The sequence below is a fragment of the Aythya marila genome (genome assembly GCF_965140915.1).
Source record: "Aythya marila genome assembly, chromosome: 1".
Taxonomy (NCBI): Eukaryota; Metazoa; Chordata; class Aves; order Anseriformes; family Anatidae; genus Aythya; species Aythya marila.
Window position 1 is genome coordinate 200,668,516 of NC_139042.1, and position 24,024 is coordinate 200,692,539.

General features: G+C 45.1%; 1 protein-coding gene across 1 annotated transcript in view; it reads left to right on the forward strand.

Moving 5' to 3' along the window:
• The window catches only part of CCDC3 (coiled-coil domain containing 3), a 40,309-nt gene extending 16,680 nt beyond the window's left edge, over positions 1–23,629 (forward strand). Inside the window, exon 3 of the mRNA XM_082751548.1 lies at positions 21,036–23,629. Within this exon, the coding sequence (XP_082607674.1) occupies positions 21,036–21,311 (276 nt within the window). The 3' untranslated portion in view covers positions 21,312–23,629. The remainder of the gene's footprint in view (positions 1–21,035) is intronic.
• The last annotated feature ends 395 nt before the right edge of the window (positions 23,630–24,024 follow it).

Consider the following 24,024-nt stretch of genomic DNA (forward strand, 5'->3'; position numbering starts at 1 on the left):
TTTGTAAAAATTGCTCTCAAAAGTTTGTGTGAAGGGGACAAGTGTTGAGATATCTCAGTTACCATCCATGAGCCAAGCAAAGCCAGCTCCAGGCAGTCCTTCAGATGAGTTTGTTGGGAAGCCAGAGGGAGGGGTTTCACTCCAGTGCTAACAAGGGGTGACTTTAGTGAGCTGCGAGGGATTTTCCCAAGTGCTGTTGGGTTGTGCAAGCAGTCACCCCCGCTGCATCTCCCAGCTGGTGGCAGCTTCTTTCTGGCACCTGCTGCAGGGAAACTTGCCAGAAGAAAGGTGTCATTCCTCTTTTTGGCCTCCAAGAGCTGATGGCTAGCTTGTTTTTGTTTCTGTACATACCCAAGAGGGTATCTTTTTGGTCTACTTCTATCAACTATAGGAAAAAGTGTAAAGAAAACCTTTGGGTTAGCACGCAGGGAACTAGCTGAAACAAGGGAGGGAGCTGCCCAGGCAGGAGAAGCTGAATGAGAGGCTCAAGACATGCTTTGTGGGTGTATATAGGGTGTGGGGTCTTGGTTTTGGGTCAGAAAGCACAGGCATTACTCCAGTGCTTGTGAAGAGCCGAATCCACTTGGTGCAACTTTGACCCCTTGGGACAAATCTCCGAATGCAGCCTGCCTCAGCCATGCTGTTCTTGTCATGGTGGAAGATGACACTCACGGGTTGTTTTTTTCAAAATGGGGAATAAAACTTCTTAGAATCTTCCTCAAATGCTCCTGCCAAGAGGAAATTTGTAGGAAGTTAAAAATTAACAGCCAACAGTTAGCATTCAGACCTCTCCAGGGACACCATCAAGATTTCACCTTCTGTCTTTTAACATTGTTTGCACCGGCAGATTCTTGTTCCCCTGCATGATTCCACCCATTTTAAAAGGGGTTGTAGTGCTTTTATAGTTATCCCATCTAACCAGTAAGAAATGGAGACTGGTTATACTGGATCACAACAATGGTCTCTGTGCCAGTTGCCTGTCTCCACCATGGCCAAAGCATCCATGCCCAGAGACTGTTCACAGCTCAGCCTCCTAAAATTGGTAAAAAATGCTTATTCCCACTGATGTCAAAGAAGATGGAAATAAAAAGGAAGGACACAAATTCTGTGGATCAAGAGCAATCATGATGTGAAAACCAGGTTTGCCATGTCATTGGACACCTGGAGGGTGCAGAATCAGTACCTAAAGTCTTATTGTCAGGCAGAGGTGAGCTTCAGTGCTGAAATGTTCCTTGCTGACTGCTTGGCTGTGAAAGAGCTGAAACGAACCAGTTGTGACAGTTTATTTTTTTTCCGTATGCAATGAAAGACTGTCCACCTTCACCTGCCCCCCTGAAGAAACACAACAGACATCTAAAGCAGGTATTTAGAGAAGAGATCGTGAAGGAGATAATGAGATATTCCTCCTGATGATCTCCCAGCCTCCCATGTTATCAGTTCAAGGAGTCTCTGGTGTGAACTAGTTTCTATATATTTAGTTCTTTCTGTATATTTAGTGACTTGGAGTGGATTTATCTTTCATGAAGCTGTCCAGTCTCCTCTTGAGAATCACCACGGCCTGCTTTGAACCTCCTGCCCACTATACCATCTGACACAGCCAGTTCTCCTGCTGGAAGGTGCTGTCAGTCCCTATTTACTCTCCATGTAAACCCCTATTCCCTAAACCCCTAGTCCCTATTTACTCTCCATGTAAACTCTCACGATTGTGTAGCTCTCTATCCTGTATCCTCTCGTAGCACAGAATCCAAGGTTGCAGACTGTTCTTGATGGTTGAGCCTCAAAGGATGTTGTTTCTGTCCTATCCTGGATGGGAATCAGCTACCACAAATGCTCGGAGATGCAAGGCCATGAAGAATGAGGGAGTGAAGCCCCTTTCCTGCCTGTCTGGGACCTCCCACTGCTATTGCCACAGGGAAATTTCAAAGTTTTGCCTAGACTGCTGAAAGTGCCAACAGGGAAAGCAAATATTTGTGTGTAAGACTTAACCCCAAAAAAGATTAAGTGCAGATGGATGTCAATGGTGCCAGCAACCTGCGAGAGAAAGTGAAAACTGAGAAGGAAGTAAAAACAGAATATGGTGTGGAAAGAAGGAAAGGAAAAAAAAAAAAAAGAATAAAATGCAAAACAGATTAGAAGTAAATCAGGGAGAAGGAAAATTTGAACAGGGCTTTTTTGCTTTTGCAAAGAAGGGTAGCACCGAGACCAGCAAGAGAAGTAATGCAGCAGACACCCAAGCTGTGCTTGTCAACCTTATCAGTTTGAGTCTAAAAGGGTGAGCATGAAGTAAGGAGGGGGAAGGGATATCAACATGAGGGATGCAGCTTGGTGGGACACTGCATGAACATTAGATACCTCTGGTAACTGGGAAGAGTACTGGAGGTGACGAATGCCTTACACGGCCTTCAGTTCCCACCTCTTCAGCTCTGGAAGCCAACTGCTAGCCAGGGAAATGGTGAGCTGTGGGAAGAGGTTTGGTTTTGTGAAGCTTGGCTCACTTTCAGTGGGAGGAGAGATGTACAGTTTGGAAAGCATCCACCTTGGGAAAATCGTAAGTGGTAGGGCTGTCTAGACTAGTCGTGAAGGCGCGAACAAATAACCAGGCAAGGAGAAGAAAAAAAGCACAGTTCCTTGCCTGGATGTAAATTAAGATGTCAGGGGAAAAAAATAAATCAAAGCATCAAAGGAAGCAGAGAGAAGACAATCTTAACTGACTTAACTCTCGTGCTGTGAACTCTGCTAACAAGCAGGGGAAATCAGACATGCCTGTTGTTGGACTTGCATGCCACTGCTGGAAGTGGGTGGGAAGGTTTGTGATAGGAATGTTACAATTAATTATTATAAATCTCTTCTTAACGACTGTGCGGGCAGCGTGCAGGTGTGTGCGAGGACCTTGGCAGCCTGACAAGAATGTAATTACTGGTTACGGAGCCAGCAGTGATAGAGAAGCAAGTGTTCTTTGGTGCTTCGTGGATCAGCAAGGTGTTAATTAGCGATTGCTGGAGGCTACCACATTTCCCTGGAGAGGAAAGCAGCACCTCCTTAAACACCTGGATGGAGTGTGGGTGGGAGAGCGGGAATTACCTAGGAGACTGCAATTACAGAGAGGATTTCCTGACTTGGAAATCAAACCAGGACTTGTGTTCCTTTAGATCTTTTTTTTTAATTAGTTTTTAATCTGTAAGTGGAAATTGGTAGCAATACATCCATATGTAACCCAACTTGAATGCATTTTTAGACCCAAGTACATCATTAATCTTTCTTTTAGTTTGCCAGGGGTCGTGATGGATTCCCTGTCAGTGAGAAAAACATTGGATCTTTTTTCTAGGAAAGATATGCACTTGCTTAAGTCGTTCACTGAGCTCAAGAGATGTCTTTGGACAATTTTATACAGGAAATCAGATCAGAAGATCAGTTTTATAAACTCATCTGTTTTAAACAGGACTGGTTTTTGTTTCTTTCATTGGGTCATACAGGACCTGATCTTTCAGCATGTTATTTCTCAGGTATTTTCTAGTCTGGCCAACAAAAATGTGGTTTTCAGGGCCATGCATCACCTGATAGAGAATGCACTATTCTTGCCCTGAAGCCCATCCTTAGTGATTTGCCTCCCTCCTGGCCAAGGGGAACCTTGTACAGCCATGGAACGGAAATCCACAAGGAAATCAAACCACGGGGCTGAAGAAGAATTAGCCCTGAAAACAAGGTCAGAAATTGTCCAAGCCACCATTTTACCAAGGTCGACTGTAGCTGAAGAGCCAGGGTGAGAAAAAGCATTGCTGCATGGAGGCTGTCTTCTGAAATCACTTCAGAACGGGAGCCTTTTAAAGTTCCTCATCGAATGCAGTCAAACACTCTGTAGAGCAGCTTTAAAAACAGGGCAGAACCAAAGGCCAATACATCTCCATCACAGCCGTGACAGCCAAGTAGTGCTTGTCAAGCCTGTGTTCCTTTAAAAATGCACGCTGAGCCTTTCCGTGCTCTTAGTGCTGTTTGTTAAGTAGTAAGGAAGTGGGAAAGCATCCAGAAAACTGCTTCAACTCAGCTGATGCTGGGAAGTTAAAAAAAGGAGCAGGAAGAAGCCTGAGGTCTGACCCACCACGGGCTGGGGATGCGGTAGTGCATCGCGCTCCGAGGTGTCCAGCAGCTGTCGAAAGGGATGCTGGAAGAACATCTGCACACAGCTGTTACAGGGTTTTGTTTTTAGGCTTCCGATAGAAATTGGGAGAGGGATTTTTGAGGTAGTCTTTGGGAAGCGTTTGACTCTGCTGACTATGAAGAGCAAAAGTGCCCCTTGACACCACGTAGCCCTGAGAGACGTGGAAAAGCCACAACAGTGAGCTAATTGTAATTTGTCAGAGCAGAGAAGAGGTTTTCTTCCATCTGTGTCCTTTTCCCCTGGACTTGTGCAGGCCTCACAGATGCTGTGTGTGCGTTACTTGTGTTCTGCCATGCCTATCATGGGTTAATGCGTAACACACACGCAGGACGAAGACTGAGGAGTGCCCAGCTGCGGATCCTACAGACATGCTTTGTCGTGGCCATTACTGTAACTTCATTGTTCCTTATCTTGGATTTTTAAAGTCCAGGCAAACTGCATTTCCATTCATCCACAGTTTAAAACTCAGCTCAGAACTGCTGATTTGTTATTTAGTTACAACCGTGCATAACCCCTTCTTGCAATTTAACATCGAGGTGAGATGGTCCTGGAAGATGCTCACCTACATTTTCATTTATTAAGGAACCTTTCCCTTTTCCTCTTCCCCTATGTGTGGCTTTGTGTAGACCTTGTGAGCTGTGACTCATGCATATAAAAGTAAAATAATAAATGAGTTTGAAACATGAAGCCACTTTCAGATTTTTATTTTTATTTTTTTCACAGAAGTGGCTTTGTTAGCTTAGAGTATCGGTCTACTTTGATAAGACAAAGCAGTAATGGTGAAGCATTGCTGTACAGGCTCTTTCACCACTGTCTGGAGTAGCCGTGGGTTTGGGTTTGGCCAAACAAAGGGGCAAAGGGCTGTCTGCAAACCCAAGGGTGAACCAGAACATGAGTAATTGAATCAACTCGTGTTCATGTTGGATTGCCAGCTATAAATTTCTTGTTTCTTGATTATTGTTGCAGACACATCAGTTTTATTCTAACTGCCTGAAAAGGCCTTTGAATATCCAAGCTTTGAAATGCCTGGGAAACATTTCTTCAGTGATCAAAGGCTTACGCAGGGATGTGGCCTGCATTTTCGATGGTCTTCACTCAATTTCAGAATTAGTGAGCTAAGACATGAGCTTTCGCCTAGCCAGCAGTGATACAATTGACTTCAAAAGGCACACGGAAGCTGATGTGGCTGCTGGACTAACAGCAGTTTATTTAGATGCTATTGCATTACTTTTGGTCTCCTTTCTGTCACCTTGTCCAAATTTCTACCTGGTCAAGTTAGCAAGCCTTGGACTCTTTACCTTGAACCTGTAGCAGAGCATCACCTTTGGTCTGCTACTTCCCATGTCCTCACACAAAGCAGAAGTTTGGGGCAACCTCAATTTCTTGGTATTTTTTGAGCAGCTCAGAGCATCTGTGGCTTTTATTGAATGCAGCCCAGCTCTAGCATGGTGGCGTACCTAAAGATCATGGCTTAGCTGTGTGTAAGGGACTTGCTTCAGAAATGGAGCATCAAAACAAATTTAAGCAGGTTTTTAGGTGTGGACAGTCATTAGCAGCAATGGGAAGGAGTATGGGAATCCTTGTATCTACTCAATTCTTGCTCCTAGACTTCAGTCTTCCATCACATGTAACTCTGAAACCAATCCCCTTGTCTCTTTGCCTGTATTTCATGTGTGGTATTTGGGGGAGAGCTCGTTACAGCCAAGCTCAAACATAGCCAGAGCTTAGTTACAAGTGCAAATGTATTGTGAACGTCTGTGTTGCATTAGGATCTTTCCAGAAGGCATTAAAACACAGCCAAGGTGGCTTCACAGGCTTTGCTTTCTCCCAGCACTTGGTTCAACTGTTCTTGAAAAATGTGAGAGGTTGGGAGAGCGTGAATGTCAGCACCACAAGGATTTGCAGGGTGTGGAGTGGAGGGAAATTACGGTGGGCTATTTTGGAGCCCAGACAGCCATCCACTTCACTCAAGCTCTCAAGTGAAACTTCATGGAGAGAAACAGAGCAAGCTGCTGTAGTAGTTGGCTCGCTGGGGAGCTGCCAGCTGCTATTTCTGTGTTACAATCGGATTACACAATCCCAGAGCTGCATGGCTCGGAGCGGTTGCACATTCATCACCACCTCCTGTCTGCAGCCCAGCTCAGAGGTTTTGAGAGGCTGGACCCAGCCCATTGGGAAGGACAAGAGGCAGGAGAGCAACTGGCTGCATTGCAAGCTGTGCAATGATTGCAAGGGCTACTGTTTTCTGAAGTTTTCCCAAGCCACACAGATACAAGAAACACCTGGGGGAACAGCAGCCATCACAGGTTTGTCAAGAAGTCACACCAAATCAAAGCAATCTCAGCTTCGGCATGCAGATACTTTCCTATTGCTTCAGCTTGCTAATGTGGACATACCCACCAGACCTAGCCTTTTCTCAGAGTCTCAGTCAAGATGTGGTTACTCATCTCTGCTGCTTCTTTGCTCTTCCTTCTGAGCCAGTCCATGGGTGACTGGTCACCCATGATTCTGGTCACCTCAGTGTCCCAACATCATCTGGTCATGGCAAATGTGACAGAAGGGAAGAATATAATAGTGCCGAAGGCTCAATGTGGGATTTCTGTGTCCTTTTGCTGGAAGACATGATCAAAACACCTTCCAGCTGATCACAGTTGAGCTGTAGCATCTCAGCAGATCAGGAGCATCTTTAAGGTATTTGCTCTCAAGTTTCCAACAATCCTGATGCTTCAAAAAAAGCTCAGCTTCATTTTATCCACCATCAAGTGCAAGCTACCTGTGTTACCTATGCCTTGCTCTCAATTTGCATCCAGATTATTTAAGATGTGCAGATTTGTCAATGTGTTCGCCAGCTTTTTAGTGACCTGGGGTTGAGCTGCTGCTTTCTGATGACCAGCTCTGCCTAGGCTGACACGTTTCTACCCTTTCCTTTTGTGCAGGGATAGGTCTCTTCATTTCCATTGAAAGCCTCCATGGCACAAACTCTTCTTTTATTTCGGCACATATCAGGAATTACTTCATAAAAGTTACTGAGGAGGAGAGTTGGAATTATCTTCAGATTTTATAACTTGGCTAAAAAAGTCTGGCTGCAAGCTAAAATTTGACATATAAATCTCAGCCAGGAAATAATTTTCTTTCTCTCTTTCCTTCCATCAAAACAGCAAACAACTCCTCCCCCCTCCCAAATACTTCCAAATTTCTCAATGGAAAAAGGTTATTTTAGGAAGGGATTAAATAAAGAAATGTCAGTAAGTAGCAGGACCTCTGGGGTGGGGAGTGGATAGAAGGAAACACTCTTGAAATGATGCAATTTTTGTGTGTGTGTGCTTCTGCACTTGAAATGGCTCAGAGCTCTACTGCGGGAGCAGAGTAGATCACAGGTTTGATTGTCTTTCAGTAACACTGGCTGCGATGAGAAGTGTAGGTGCTGAATATCTGTACAGTAATGTACTTATTAACAGGATTAAACAGACCAAGGCAGAGCTGGGAGATCTGCCTGGATTGGAATCAGATTAAACAAATTTGTCATCCAGGCTTTCCAGCTGAGCTTGTGCTGCAGTTTACTTGTATTAACCCTAAATCACGTTTGGATGATGGAAAGAGACCTCAAATACCTTCAGGAAAGGGTCTGTACTTGTCCCTCCAAGGGAATATGCTCTGTTCTTGCTCTGCTCTTCCACTAGCTCAAATTTCCATTAATTTCTGTCCTAGCCAATGAATGAGAATATATATTTCCCATCCTTCCTATAAAAAGCCCTCCTGTTTCTTCAGCTGGCTTTTCTGCTAGTCTGCTGGCCTTTAAGTACAGAAGAGGTGTGACCATTGGCACGTTGTTGCCCAGGTGCTCTCACCCATTCTGCCCCTGTTGATGAATGGTGACTAAAGGATGGTTGGCTCCTTCATCCGTGTCCTGATGAGCACAGTTGATGGAAGTTGTCCCTTTGGTCGTGCTTGAAAACTTTGGTCTTGGGGCTACAGCACCTACCCATCTGCGTCCTCTGCTGGATACACCTGGAGCCAAGGAGGGGCATGAACACGTCCATACCCTCCCAAATGCCAACATGTGAATGTACTAGGTCATGCACCTAGCAGAGGGCACAGTTGTCCCATTTTGATGACAGATGTGATCTGAATGTGTTCAATCGACCAATTAATGGCCCAGGTTTGAGCTTTGAGCTCCCCAAAAAGATTTTTTTTTTTTTTCCAGTAATGAGATGACAGCCCAGTGTGTCTTAGTTCTTTCTAATCTACAAGGCACTTGTACAACACAACTCCACTGTAATTCACTTGAACAGGTATGCCCTTGTCCTGCAGACAGGCAGGCTTTACAGTGAAGAAGAAAAAATATGGATAAAAAATAATTATTTAATACCACAGAGATCCCTCTTTTTCTGGTGAAAATCGCTTCTGCAATTGAAGCACTCTACAGTTTATTCCAGCATCTGAAGGAATAAGGTTTCAGGATTTCTGCACATTTAACCACCTTACCCTTGTCTTCAGAGAAGACTTAGAGCAAACTCTTGGTAAATCACATGGGGAGATTTCCAAAATTGCCCAATGATCAGGATCTGTCATCTTCCCATCTCTGAGAGTTCCTCCTGTCTGTCACGAATGTGACACAGCACACATCCAGATCCCATAGACATTGCTAACCTGTCTGACCCAAACATTCACACTAGAATTTTTCCTTTCTTGGATAATGTAGATTTACATGCCTTTATCTGTGACACTCAGAGATCCAGTTTTTGTATTCCTAACTTTTATCGACCAAACCCATAATTACTGAAAACTTAACTAGTTCTGTGCTCCAGTGCCAGGTGATTTCTCCAGGATTCAGGAAAATGGGTTTCCAGGTCGCTGGAGAAGGAAATGCCATGGCACGCAATGTGAAGCAGTCCTGTTCATGGAAATCTGATTTCTGGGCTCAACCTCTGAATTTGGTCAGGGAAGCACCAAGACCATTCTGCATGAAAATAAAGTATCTGACCACAGATCCCGGCTCCCCAGTTGCTTCCATCCTTGTACCATCCAAACTCTGAATATAGACCTTTCTGCTTTTGGATATGTTAGTTCAGAAAGCTCTGAAAATGGCAGATTTCCTGTTATCCCCATTCTGGATAGGGAGAACTGAAGTTCAGAGAAACTAGCTCTCGTTGGGACTGCTTTTCTCCTAACTGATTATTGCTTTTTCTGTAATGGAGACATCCAGTTCCTTTCCTCTGAACAGAACACTCATTTTATCTGCCCACTTTGATTAGGTGTGAAGTGTGCGTGTAGCTTAATGAGAACAAGCTGTTCAGATAATGCAGCTCGCAAGAATTGCAATTCTGTTCTTCCAAAATTACCGTTGCCAAAAGACAACAAAAGCGTGCTAGTTAAGAGAATAGACTGGAGATCTGGGTAGTTCCGGGTTTCTCACAGTGTTTTGTTGTTGTTGTTGTTGTTTTTTATGGCCTTGAGGTTATAAAGATGGGGTTGTGTGGATGGTGCCTGGTGTTTCTGAGGTTGCTGCTGCTGGATGGCTGGGGGACAATTCCCACCATCTGCCCTCCAGGGCTGTCCAGGTCCTGGCTCTTGCTATTGCTAAAAGGATGCGATACAAAACTGATGAAGCATGGATAACTTCCACGTCAGAGAAATGTAAGAAAAGCAAAATAAATATCCACAGTATTTTCAAACCGTTACAGAAAATTAAGCTCATAATCAGGTCTAAAGCCCTCATATGCACACTCATACCCAAATGGTAACAGACTACAGGGACACATTTGGTACCTGACCCTAAGTACTGGGCAAGTATAAAGACATATTTTACAGGTAAGTGAGCATGGCAGCAGGATCTTACAAGATTTTTCAGATCACAGGGCAATTTTTCACAAAAGAGCCAAGGAAACCAGTGCGTGACTGTATCTCAGCGATGTCACCATGTGCTCCCTGTGCAGTGCTGCGGCACTTGCTATGTAATTATCTCACCCCAACACAATTATTAACTCAGGATTAAACAGTCGAGAGCCACCATCATTACATTAACCAGCAGTTGAGTGTGTGTTCAGTAATTTAGGTGCTAGCACAGCAAAGTTCACCGCAGGGCATCCACCAGCTTGGGGACACGTTGTCCGGTGCTGACTGTCACTTGGGCAGGTGCCATCCTCCTCCTTGCCTCCTGAAATCAGGCTGAGAAGAGGGCTGCACGCTTGTGTGCACTGGGAGACTGAACTCATCCTCACCTGGAGACCTTATTTTCCACATGCATTAAATCCAGCCCTGTGTGAAGAGCTTTTCCCTGTAGAAGGCAGTAGGTTGCCCAGGAGCTCATAGGAGTTTATCAAGTTTCCAAAGTTTCTCAAGAGAATTCACAGACTGGATGCAGGAGCATGATCCTATCCTAGGGATCGTCCTGGAACAAAGCAGCAGTCTTTGACTCCTATGGAAAATGGCAATTAATGCTCCAAATGCTTAGGGCCATTCAAAACCAGGCAAGCAAAAAGGTGACCCCCTAAACACCACATCTCTGCACCTTCCAGACTGGTCCTTTACCAAACTCTGCCATGCTCAGAGCAGCCTGTTGCTCATTTATCACATCCAGGGTGGTCTGGGGCTGCTCAGGATTTACAGCCCATGCAGCGGACAGAGCTGTGGACAGGCTGCTCCGAGCTGCCTGGTGGGACAGGAATATCTGTGAGCAGCAGCGAGATCCCAATAGCCAGATGTTAGTGCTCCGAGTTTGTTATTCGGAGCTGCTGATTACTGTCCAAGGCATTTTGCCTCCTCAGCTTCTCTCTCAGCAGGCTGACGTTAGCCAGAGAGTGCCTGCAGATCGCAGATATTTGTTTTTCCGTGCCTTTTTCTTTGCTTCCCCCAACCTCACCTCTCTGGGAGCCTGTAGCTTTTCTGCACTTGGGTTAGCACTGAGCCTGGTCTTCTGCTGTGTATATATGATTCCTCATCACCTGTTCCATCAACAACAGCTCCTTGCTGAGGTCTCCTGGTTGCTCTGGGCTGGTGGAGCAGCTCAGGAACCAGCACCCAGCTTTGTCCCCAGCCTGGAAGAAGAGCAAAAAAACCTTTCAGACAGCCCCATAGGGTCCTGGGGAAGGGACTTCACTGGTGAAGGGGCAGGACAGCTTGCTCCACTCTCTGCAGATGCAGATGTCTTTTGTCAAGCCCCTGGCCTTTGTTTGTCTAGACTGATTTCAGTCATTGCTGCTATTTCCCTCGAGGTTTCACAGATCTCTTATTGCTTACAGGAAAGGGCTTTGGTAGAGCCTCTGCTGCTCCTGCCTCCTCCAGCTGTGTGCAGCAGCAGGAATTGAGTTGTTTCCATGCTGTTTCCAGTGCCTGCTTCCCTGCTCTAAATTAGATTCTCTGACTCATCCTCCAGAGGATTTTCTCTCTCTCCAGTAACTGTCAAATGAGCCCATAATACCAACGTTTCCTGCTCGGGATCTAGGTTAGATTAAGCAGGGTGGTGCAAAGACTCTCCTAAGGGATGCACCAAGCACAGCTGAATGCAGGTGTCAGTATGCCCTCTTCAATCCCCCTGCTTTCCTGCACCCAAGTGGATCTGATAAATGAAATAAAAAGGCTCTGTCAATTCCTCTGGATGCTCAGGAGAGATGAGGACACCTCAGCTTTCCGGCAGCACCAGAGGACAGCAGGTTGCACCAGGGCACCTGCCTTTGCTCTTCAAAACCCAGAAGTTTTCCTGCAGCAGCAGGGTTCCCAGCCAAGCCTACAGCCAAGGAAATCCTATCTGTTTGTAAAGGCAGCTGAGCAGCAGCAGCTTATGTGAAGTATGAAGCCAAAATGTCCAGAGCAGAGGGATTTATAGGGGAACACGACTTTTATAGACGTTGCGTTAACTTCAAACATTTGCCTTTCTCAGCACGGGTTTTCCTCCTGTGCATAAAACTTCCCCAAGGTCTGATATATGCGATGGGGGGGAGACGTGGGATCCACTTCCAGCAAATGTCCCCGTCTCTGTGCTTTTGTGCGAGATGACATTTAACGCAATGAGCTCACTCTTTGACCCCTGCTGGGATTTTCTCTGCTTCTCTCCTTCTCCAGCTGGACCCAGAAGTGACAGGGGAACAAAGGTTTATATATATGCACTGCCTGGGAGCAGCCAGCCCCAGGGATGGGGGGAGAAAAGGAGTTGGGGCTGCGAGGTCTCTTAATGGTGCTTTAACTTCTTGGCACAGAGGGTGCAGGCACCCAGCTTCTGTGCTCTGAACCTGCTGCAGGGGACCTGTTGCTCTGGCATCACCTTACCCACAGGAGGTTTTGAAGTATTTGAACCCTCAGTTGATGTTTTTTCCCTGTTTCCTGCCCCCATCTCTTCCCACCTCTTGTGAAGTACCTTATTCTCTGGTTCTTTTGGGGGGCTGTGCTGTGGCTATATTCCTGTGCTTATCCTTCCTGTGCTGTGTGAGTGTAAAAAAATGATACAACAACCTTCCTGTGTGCAATAAATGACCATTTAAACACCATATTAGGACTGTGGATGGGGAATTGGGGATTTGAAAAGGTCAGGGCTCAGTGTGGCCACTGACTGCCTCTCCCCTGGGTGCATGTGGCATCGCTGGGCCCTCGTAAGCATTTGCCACAGCTACCAAGTGCTACCTGCAGTTCATGCACAGCTGTTACGTCTTGGTTCAGCCGCTCTGATCCTGCCACCACCCATGGCTCCAACCTATTTTGTACTCCTAAGAGCCATGGTTAATCTAAGCCCAAGCTTACAGCCATCCAGACAGCACCTACCACACCAGAGCATTGGTCACCTCTGCCAGGGCCTCCAGGGAAATTCTCCAGGCTGTAACACATTACAGTGACATACACCATGCTCAAATATCCCAAATCAGTTATAACCTTGGTCTAAACGAATATTATTCTTAATGAAATGACTATTGGTAAAGGTACATATGTTTCCTCACCAGCTGATGCTGGTTCTCATCTCCATCTACATCTGGGGAAGATTTATTTGAACATATTGCACTTCCTTCACTGTTACCCTGTCATATAAGGGTGCATATTTAACAGGACCATTAAATGAACTTTCTAGGAACTACTCTAACATGAAGCAGAGGCCAGCTCATTCAGAAATCAACACTGACATCTCAATAAATAGGAGCAATGCATAAGATGCTGTGCTGCACTGATCAGCCATGTCTCCTTTCCCTGGGTTCCCATCAGCGAGAGGGAAGGACACAACATATTTTGTGCCTGGGTCTTGTTTGTTGTATCCCTTCATTGATATTTAATTAATTCATTGTGTTTGGAGGGGGAATAGTGACCTAATCCTATTGAAATACAAGCCAAGGAAAACAAGGTTAGCTGGAGACACGGTCATGCAGCAACTTTCAATTTGAGAACAATACGCTTGGGGAAAGGTATGTTGGCAAAGTAGTTTTAGGCATATCAGATGTAATTAGCCTTATTGTGATACTAATAATACTGCATGGGGAAAAGCTGAGTTGGAAATTAAAGTGGGTTGTGAGTTTTGGAAAGTTTGGTAGCTGTGGAAATGGAAAGTTTCTGTATGAGTTATAGAAAAAAAAAGTCTTACAGAGATTTTTGAAGCCCAGCTGAAACTGCAGCCTGAGCTCTGAGACAAAAATGATTACAAAAAAAGCAAAAAAAAAAATTTAGAATTTAGGCAGAGCAAAATGCAAAAATCCATGAAGCAGCAAGGCTTGTGAGACAGACTTGCAAACCCCTTCATTCTCAACACCTAAATTGCGTCCAGCAACAGAGAAAAGACATTGTTTTCCTTATTCAAAATATGCATTAGTCTTCACTTTAAATAGTTTTCCTTAAGCTCAGCAAGGTTGAGCTGGGTAGTGCAATTAAAATTTTGGTGTCATTTACTTTTAAGCAACTGGCTTAATCAATAGCTGCACCGTGTTCCCCAGGAACTGTGCGGGTGTATTGGGAATATCTACCACCTGGGACAGCACTCAGAAGGAACCAGAACAGATGCTGATTGCAGGATATAAATTGCAAATGCAATTCCTTGTAAGTAAAGGAATTCACAGAGGGAGGATGCAGGTCTCAGCAAAGAGGCTGACAGGGTGGCACCACCTCTCCCTGGGGCTAAACTCCTGGGAGGGCTTCAAGACCCACAGCCCTGCCCTATCTCAGACACCCAACCATCACCCAGCCTTGAGCCAGGAGCGATATCAAAAGCTGTGAAGCTCCTGGAAATGCAGAAAGCACAAGGTATGGGGCTGGTGGGGCTGAACACCAAGCGCTGAGCCCAACGCTTGTGTGCTCAGCCTTTGCTTCTGCAGCTCCAGTGGAGTGAGGAGGAGGACGACGGCTGCTCCTGTTAAACCGCTTAGACACAAGACTTTGCTGCTCCCCTCCCTCACCGCTGCATTCCTGTGGCATCTCGGGCGAATCGCTGGGAGGAATGCTTTGAAAGGAAACAAGGCGAGCGCAGAGCCCCTGGAAAAAGCAGCCGGCTGGCTCCTGGTGTGCATCCCTCACCCACGCTGCACTGCCTGCGTGGTCAGTGAGGAGAGGGAAGGGGCTTGGAGATGCCCCAGGGTGAGGTCCTGCCCTCTTGATTTATTTTTCTCTTTCTGGAGACCTTCTGTCTCCTGGTTCCTGTGCAGGGAATTTAGGGATTTACTGTCAGGACTGACTTATCTGCTCACTTGGCACAAGCTAAATGCCTGTGGTAGGCAGCCTGGCTCATATGCACCTTTTTTTTTTTTTTTTTCTTTTTTTCTCCTTTCCTGACTTCTTGGTTAGTGGGGTTTCTCTCCTCTTTAAAGATTGCCTTTTTTCCTTTGCAAAAATAGGGAATGGGCTGGTTGGTCCCTTCCTGGGTGCTGGCAACGATCAGAGCACATATCACAGAGTAGCATTTCCACCACCATCCCCAACCACAGCACATGGGATGGGGTCAGATTGTCACCTGCTATCCTTGCTATTCTTCCCCCTTAGCAGCATCTCAGGCTTCAGGGCTCAAAGTCTCCAGGGAAAGAAGAGCCTCAGGCCACGATCTGTCTGTGGTTTGGGGGCCAGAGACCTTTATCCATGTACCTTCAGCACTGAAGTCTTTTCACCAGCCCTCAAGTGCCTCCTAATCCCACCGTGTCCTCCAAAACCACCCTTAATCTGGGAGCATGGATGCGAGGGCTCCAAGCTTGAAGGCAAAGGGCAGGGTTTTATGATGAATGCTTGCCGTACCCACTGCAGACAAGGAGCCACCAGAAATTCAGACACCTTGCCAGAGAGGAAGGTCTGTTTTTTCAAAATACTTCATCACGGGGAAGTATCTTCTTTAAACAAATCTGTTGTTCAGCTTAAAAAAAAAGAGATCAGAAGAAAAAGATTAAGTTGTGGGTGTTTTTTCCTTTTGAAAAGCACTCTTCCCTGGAAGTAAACCATCCTCTGTGCTGAGCTGGTGTCTTGGTGGAGCTGCTGGCACTCGGGCCCTTTTGTCACAGCTTGTAAACATCTCTCCTATTTTCCAGGGAGATGGGCCACTGTCATCTGCTCAGGGGAACGTCAGGGCCAAGCAGCAGCCAAGAGACCTGCCAAGGCATAGGCCAAGAGCTGCCCTCGCAGGCCCTTGAACGATTCTTCAGGTGGCTTTCCACCAAACAGCAGTTTGATGCAGATCAGAACTAACAGGGTTGTTTTTAAAACCTCCCAGTTGACCATAGACATGGATTTGAGTCCATTTCCAGGGCAAAATTTTCCAAACTCCAAGAAAACTACACTTATGCTGCCACTGCAGCCTCCCTGGGGTAGCTAGTGGTGCCAGCTGCCATTCTGTGGGCCTCAGGGTGGGATCCACCTCAGCCCGAGCAAGTTATCTAGGCACTTAGAGTTTTAAAGTGAAAATCTGCCTTCACTGGGCAGTGGTATGAGGAAGAAAGGCACTGTTTGCAGTGCCAGGACACCTCATGGTGGATGTAGCCTGGCAGAGGCTCCTTGTGGGCAGTGTTTCCTACCCCAGTGAAGTCCTTACCTCTAACAGTTTGGATTATGCCACAAGCCTTACACCTCCCACAGCAAGAGCTGACCCTATTATCCTTGCAAGAACAACCACCACAATTTCCTTCTCTGTCCAGATCATATATATCTTGGTGGTTCATATGGAACCCATATGAACCCATATGGAAATCTCGACTCATCCCCGTTAATGCCAGTGATGCTGGATTTGGCCCCAGGACCCTAATTCAGTGTCTCTCAAAGGTGCAGTCTTGCAGCGAGCAGAGGTGGTTTAACCGAGCTCCATCCAGCATGATGGTTTAACAGTGCTGACAGGGGCTTTTCCACACTTCAGCGGGAGTGTTAGTCTTGGCTGAAAAGCCCCGGTAACTGGAGGTTAAGTGACTCCATCCCAAACCCCATACCCTCCACTGCCAGATCCCTCCTCCTATCCCTCACCGCACCGTCTGTCTGTCCGTCCAGCATGCTCACTCCCACTTAGCCTGCCCAAAGGAGATGAACAAGAGGAGAAAGTGATGCTCAGAGTCTGAAATCTGTCAATGGCAAGGCAGGGCTCAAGGAGGACTGCTCCAGCTAGAAGAGGCAAGGTTTGACTGCCTGAGCTGTGTCGCATCCATATCAGCTTCCCCTGAAGCACAGAGCCCTTCTTGCTGAGCACACAGAAGGCTTTGGGGAAATAAATCCTGGTGGAGTTAAAGAAAAATAAAGAGCTGTGTTTGGCTTCCAAGATCTTCTTGAGAGAGTGCATGAATTATTGCTGTGCTGAGACAAAGAGAGATGGAGGAACATGCTTCGTGCTGCATGAGGTTCCAGTTTAAGATGTTTTATATAACTTTAACAGTGGTAAAACGCAGAGCAGTGAGACAACATGCAGCAACTTCAGTCAGCTTTTATCTTTTCTGTGGGGCAGATTTACAGCAGGGAAAGGGGAGAGGAGAGTGGTGTGGGGATGTGATGAGCAGGCTGGGGTGCAGCATAGAGGAGGCTCAGCAGCAGAGCAGGAGCTGTGCTTGCCAACCCACTGCACTTGGGCTGCATTTCCAGAGGGACTTGTCTCTTGTTTCTTCCACTGGACACTCCCAACAGGTTGTGTTGGGGCCATGCTGGGTGTGGGATGCTGAGGGAGCATCCCATGGTAGCACAAGCACAGCTGGACACTGCTCCGGTCAACAGTGTGGGTCTGGAAGAAGATTTGAGGACAAGAAACCAACGTGGCCTATGCCCAGTTCTTCTAAAAACATCATGTCCATGCAGAGGAGATTAGGTCTGACTGTCATGCTTTTAAAGACATTCCCACTACTATCTTAGCTGATGACACCCTATGTCCAAACATTCTGGTTGATGTGAAAGATATTTTAGGAGACCTGACCTGAAAGACATTTAGTTAATGGGGTGCCAGTGCTGTCTGTAGGGAGCATGCATTAGAAGCTATCAAGAAACTAACTTTTCTCCCTTTGGTAAATGAAAGGAAAGATTTGGTGGTCACTGCCTGATTTTGAAACTTACTTCAACCAGATGGACAAGGGTGGAAGAACACCCCCTCTACACCGCTGTCCATGGAGGGTTTTCTGTCCACTGTCCCGTTCTGATTAAGCTTATAGAAGGCAGATGTGTGTGTCTGACAGAAATTTATACATATGGCAATTCAGGGCGTTTGGTAAAGGGCTCACATGCCTGTAATGTGACACTCAGAAAAGCAGTTTGATGTAACACAGTGCTGATGTGTTTGGCAGATGGACAGAATGTGTAAATCATCTAGATGTGGTGAGACTTCAGTCTGGGTGTATTTGTGACAGGATGTTTCAGACAAATACTGAAATATATGTAATTTGTGGTGTCACAGCTGTAGGCTGTCTGGGCTAAATCCTAAGGACATGTATGGTTCTTTTTGTGCTACCTTTCTTGCTACATCTTCTACCACTGTTCTGGATTTGTTTAAACACTGTTGAACATGGCTTGGTAACACAACTGTGGAACAAGCAGACATGCAATCAGAAATGTTCAGGATGAATAAATCTTGCGTAGGTCACTAGATAATGTAACTTGAGAAGGAAACCCCAAAAAATAATTCATAGATTTGTCTGAAGAGTCATGTCCTGGTCATTCACTCAGTTTCCCAGGTCTGTGGTCATGTATGCCATGCTAAGTGCAGCATTTCTGACCTGTTGCTTAACCGTCTGTCTGCTGCTGATACCTTTTGGGAACAAGAGTCATCAGCTGTCCATTAATTGCCAGATCCGTTCTTCCCTTCAGGGGCACCAGGTGGAACTGGCTCCTCTCAGCATCTTCTCACTGTGCCACCTGGCTGCCTGCACTCCTGCCCAGCTCAGGCAGGCCAGGGGATGCTTGGTGTCATCCCTCTTTGCCTGGAAGGAGGGAACTGTGTGCCAGCTTGGAGATCTATGTTGAAGCACATCTGCTAAAGGCAAGGGGAGTGACAGCTGCAGACTGGAAAAACAAAAACAAACAAAAAAACCCCACTCCTCTGTAGTTTTTTGCAATGCTTTTGGTTTAAAGCTTGATCTTGCTGGTAATCAGTGCAAACTATGCACATTTATGGTTTCAAGAGACCAGAGAAAATAGGGTGTGAAATTCCTGCCTGTAGATATGCTCCATAGGAAGGACTGCGCAACACGGGGATATCTCAGCTGGCTGCAAGCAACAAGTATCCGAGTAGCAGCATGGGCCAAGGGCTGGTTAACTCCTCACTTATTTATTCCTAGTGAGCTATACAGGCTGTACTGAGCTCCACGCTGCCACAGTTGCACAGCTCTCAGCACCAGATCTAATCACTTAAAAATAACTTGGGTGCATCCATCTGAGCCACAGCTCCAGCAGTAACAGCAGGGGTAGGACAGCACTCACATTTGTACATGATGCTTACTGCAGGGCTCTGTGAAAAATGTTATTTATAACCAGCTGGCGAGAATGCAAGGACCCCACTTTGTTATTTTTCCACATGTAGAAAGAGCAAAGGAGTTCATTTTTCTGCTAGTAGTCCTGCTATTGCAGGACTGGGCTCTTTCTATCATTTTCCCATTGGTAAGCAAAGGTGTGTGTCTCTGACAGAATCATATATTTGTGTTGTTCCAGTGATCTCTTTGGATATCTCCAGGTGATTTAAGCTCTAAACTATTGGCTTCAGGCTGGAAAGTCAAGATCTGGAAGAGGAATGGCATAAGGAAATGAGCTGGCTAGCTTTCTGATGATACCTGAGAAGTTTCTGAGTGGTTCAGTACACATGTACTACCTCTGCTGACAGAGGACCAACCTCAAAGGTTTGGGAGCACCTCTGGGTGAGGTTACTGCCATCCCTGATGTCAGCCATCACAAGTTGCCATGCCCCCCACAGCCAGCCCAGGTAGATGAGATATGGTTGGGTTCATCTCACAGCACACTTCAGGTGCATGAATTCTCTGTTACTCTGTGTTGGACTCTGTAATATGCCATGCCTATTGGTGCAGCAATAAAAAACACCAGAAATCCCTCAGGATGTGGAGTTTCTACCTTCTGCCTTCCCAACAAATATCTTTTCCTAACAGTGCTCTCCTGTGTAGGGACTTAAATTCAAGAATTGGTCTGCTTAAAGCTTTTCAAGGGTTTGGCAAACACAGAAGCCAAGGGGTGCTGGCTGCTTTCAAATAGCTCTTGGAATGAGCTGTGATCAAAATCAAATTCTCTCCTCTGTCATGCAATTTCTGGCCTTCATCTCTCAGTCTCAACTCCCTGTTTTCCTAGCAGGCACTTATAAAAGATCCCTGGTGAGAGGGCAACCAGGGTAAGCATTTCCCTCTTAGTAAAGCCTTGTGGTGCTATTGCACAAGATACAAGAGCTTATGGCTACTGGAAGCAGTTTCTGTGTTGACCAGCCATGGCTTTTGGCTGCTGGGGGTTTCCAAAGCAAACGAAGCATTACTCATCAAAGCGGGCTCCCTCCCCAACTTTTAGTTGAAAGTACTACAAAAGAAGATGGAAAGAAACATGTAATCCTTCATCATCACAGTGAGGATTTGCTTGTTTGTTTAGATTTCCTGACTGTTCCAAATGTTCTGCCAGAGAAAGCCCATCTAGGCTCCAGGAGTGCTTGAAAGACACACTAAAAATCTAGATGTATATAGGAGACAAATTCAGCAGAAGACACTGCCTTTCCCCATAGCACACCGGTGTGACAATCAGATGGAAATCCCACATGCACAATGAAATATCTCAGGATGCTTTTTTGTAGGAAAAAAAAAACAGAAGAGGGCACGTCAGCCTGAGCAGAAATAGGTTTCATGATCACTGCTCTAGATCACAGAGTTTTTGGTGGGGTTGTCCTTGATCTCAGGCACCTCCTCTTTGTTAAAGTTATGGGATCTTGAATGCTCCTGGGAAGTGCTAGGATTTTATGTTTTAAGGTTTCATCTGAAAGAAGCCCAAGTAATGAGCTATTCAAGGCAACTCCGTGCTTGAAAAGGTAAAAACAACTGTGTTTTGCAGGTTTTGACTTTATTTTGTATGTTGAGATAAAGAACACAGGGCAGGCTCATGTCAAAATCTGGAGTTTCTGAAGTGCTTCTGAGCTGGATCTAATCTTGAGTTTTACAATTGTGGCAACACCTTAGATTGAACTCCAGTTTCAGACCATGAATAGGGCAGCCTTCCTTCTTAAATTCAAGTTAGCCTCAATGAGCTCAACAGGTCTCTCAAAGTAGCTCACACAAGTCATTGTGAACTATTAGTGTCATCAAAAGCTACAATTTGGGGTATTATCTGAATACAGAAAAGAAAAAGAGGCTTTTACTAGAAAGATGCAAAAAAGTAGAATTTCAAAAAAGTTGTTCTATGTTTGAAGAGCTGTGAGGTCTTTCTATGAACACCTGAGTTAACTTTTACTTTAATAACCTTTTTGTTCCTATTTCATTTCTGATGTCCCCAGCTCATGTGCTCCTCGGTGCAGAAAGCCCTGTTTGAGGAGGAGGACAGAGTGAAGAAGCTGCAGCAGAAGGTGGCGACGCTGGAGAAGCGCAACAAACAGCTGCGAGATCGGGTGAAAAAAGTCAAGAGGTCTCTCCGGCAAGCTAGGAAAAACACCAGGCACATGGAGCAGATGAACCGAAAGCTCAGTGAGAAACTTTCCTCTGCAGGTGGTCAAATCCCCTATATTAACTCTTTAAAGCAGGAGAACTCCCATGCTACCTACCTTAAAGTATAATGCAAGGGTAAGTGCTCAGGCCAAAGATGATGACAAATTTTGCCTGCATTAGATCAGGATCTGGCCCTCACACCTTGTCTACACTGTGTTTCAAACCTTGCATGGAAAATGAATCTGAACTTGCTCTAGGCATGGTGCTAGGAATTAATCAGGAATGGAAATTGGATTTATCTGGGTGTTGGGGGAACAACCCCAACCCAAGTCCATGGTGTCCTGGGTGGATGTAGGGCCAGACTGTAGTCTAAAGCACATGCTGCTTCTTGGTCCTCATTCATCTGCCTCTGTCACCAGTTTTAGGTTGCCTGTGGTGGGATGGGTGTGAAGGAAGTGCCTGTTCTGCCCCATGGGCCATTGCAGGCACAGGAGCTCTTCTAGGAAGGATCTGATGCCCTCTTACCTGCTCCACATGGACTGGGCCAGCAAGGCCGAGTGAATATATGGAGATGGGTGCTGTAGGAAGGATGCAGGCATAAATGCTCTTTGCTCCATCATGACCCCAAGCTTCCCCCTTCCCTTAAGCTTGACTAAAGTCTATATTTCTGTGTCTGAGCAAAGGCTATGTCCAGGATGGGCCCCTATGGTCAGTTTGGGCCCCTATTCAAAATGAAATGCAAACGTGCTCAACTTTGTCTTAAGACTGTTTCTAAATATCCCTAAATACTCCAAACAAAATTTCTAATATTTTTCATTTAACCAGGAAGTGCCTTAAGAGTCACAATAAATCCCTCAGGTGCCTTCTGTGTTGCCCAGCCAAAGGGGTTGGAACCCACCTCATTTTGGGTCTGTGCCTAAGGCCTAATGCTGCTCCTAAAATCAGGAGTAGACTTAGCCTGACTATTACAGGCCCAGCAGACAATTTCAGATCCTGTTTTCAAGCAGGTTTCATTTACAGTGTGGACAAGTCTTCAAGTTTTGAAATCACTGTTTGAGGTATAATGGAGGTTGCTGGGCAGCCTTGTTTAGTTAGATTTAGATACTGTAGAGATCACAACAATATCAACAGGGCATTAAAAATTAAGGTAGTTTATATATGTATATATTTTAAAATCCTATAGAAAATATTTTTATTACACATTTGATATAGTCTAATTTCTTAAAATATGAAGTAAATCCCATTTCTTCATTATCGCATTAAAAAAAAATTCATCACAGTCTTTATTAGACATTTACATTAGGCATTTACAAACTTCTGCTCAAGCAACATAGGTTAAGGCATCAGTATCCATGGCTGACACATTTTTCAGTTGTGTTAATGTACTAGAGCACGTCTTTGGTCTTGGTAGTCAAACAACCTTTGTTCATAACAGGGCACCATCAGGAGAGGAAGGTGGAAGAATAGTTTTTGTGTTCCTTCCCTTCACAAAATAGTTTTTCTTAACACAAGCATGAGCCTCAAGTGTAGATATGCCTCATGCTTTTCGACAGGGACAGACAACCCATGCTCAGCACCAGGGAACATCAACAATTTGCCAGGGCTAAACCTGGTTTATACAAGCTGGACTGATCCAGCTGACAGAGGTGAAGTCCTCAGAAATAGCACCGTGAAAACCACCGCTCTGCTCCTAACTCTCCGTGCTTTACCAGATTGCTGCATGGTCTCCATGCTGTGTCTCAGCATTTAAAAACAGAATATATCCAGGCTGCAGCCCTGCTGGACCACGCTTTAACTATCCCTGCGCTAGGAAAAGCCCGTATCAGCTTTCAACCATGAGCTTCAGTCCAAGCTGAGCTCAGAAGTTAAGCCTTGTGTTGGCTTCTAGGATGCTGCGGAGTTTAATTGCCTTCCAATTTTGCTCCTTTTGGAAATAGAGCTTTCCCCCTCCCCTTTGAAATAATATTTGTATTTCTTAAGATTCTGACTCCTCCAAAAGCTCCACTGGTTTCAAAGGCTTCGCCTACCAAATCAGCACAATTTGAGTTGTTTTGTGCTGCAGTCAGCAATGCTATTTCCTGAGAACTACTACAGACCTAAGGCTTCCCTAGAAGCCATCAAGAGATTTTAACTCTGAAATGTAAATCCACAAGAAAATAACTAATTTTTTGTTTGTTTGTTGTTTGTTTCTGGTTTCTACACTGCTGTTTGAATAAATTGACTGTTTTTCCTGGTATAGGTATTAAAAGCTTGTGTTATTATTATTATTTTTATTTTGCTAATAAAAGTATTCTTTCTGTTATTCATTTATGTTTTATAAATGATTTATAAAGATGAGAAAGTATAGTTAATATAGCTACACCTTTGTTATTCTTACAAATTTTCCAAACACAATGTTGGAAAATGCTCTTTTTTGGGGTGATATTTTTGTCTCTAGATGAAAAGACTGGAATTTTCATCCTATTTTTGCTCTTTCTCTAGCTTAAAAAAAAAAAAAGTAAACCTTTTTTTTTTTTTTTTTTCTTCATGTCGGTCTCATGAGAGTTTTGTCACTTTGTTAAGACAATGAAAACAAAATGCCGAAATACAAAATCCAAACACTACCCAAAACGTCTCCCCTGGTACAAAACCAAGTGAGGGTGCATCCCTGTGGGATTTTCTCTTTCATTCCTCCTTGATTTTGGACCATTTCCAGAGATAAGGACTAGCAGTCAGATCAGATCACATTGTAGCTCTTTCAACACATAATAGGGGATGCCAAAATAAAAATGCTATTAGAGTGTTATCATTGGCTGTCTTATGGGCAGGAAGCATGAATGTGAAGGGTAGTTTATGCATCTT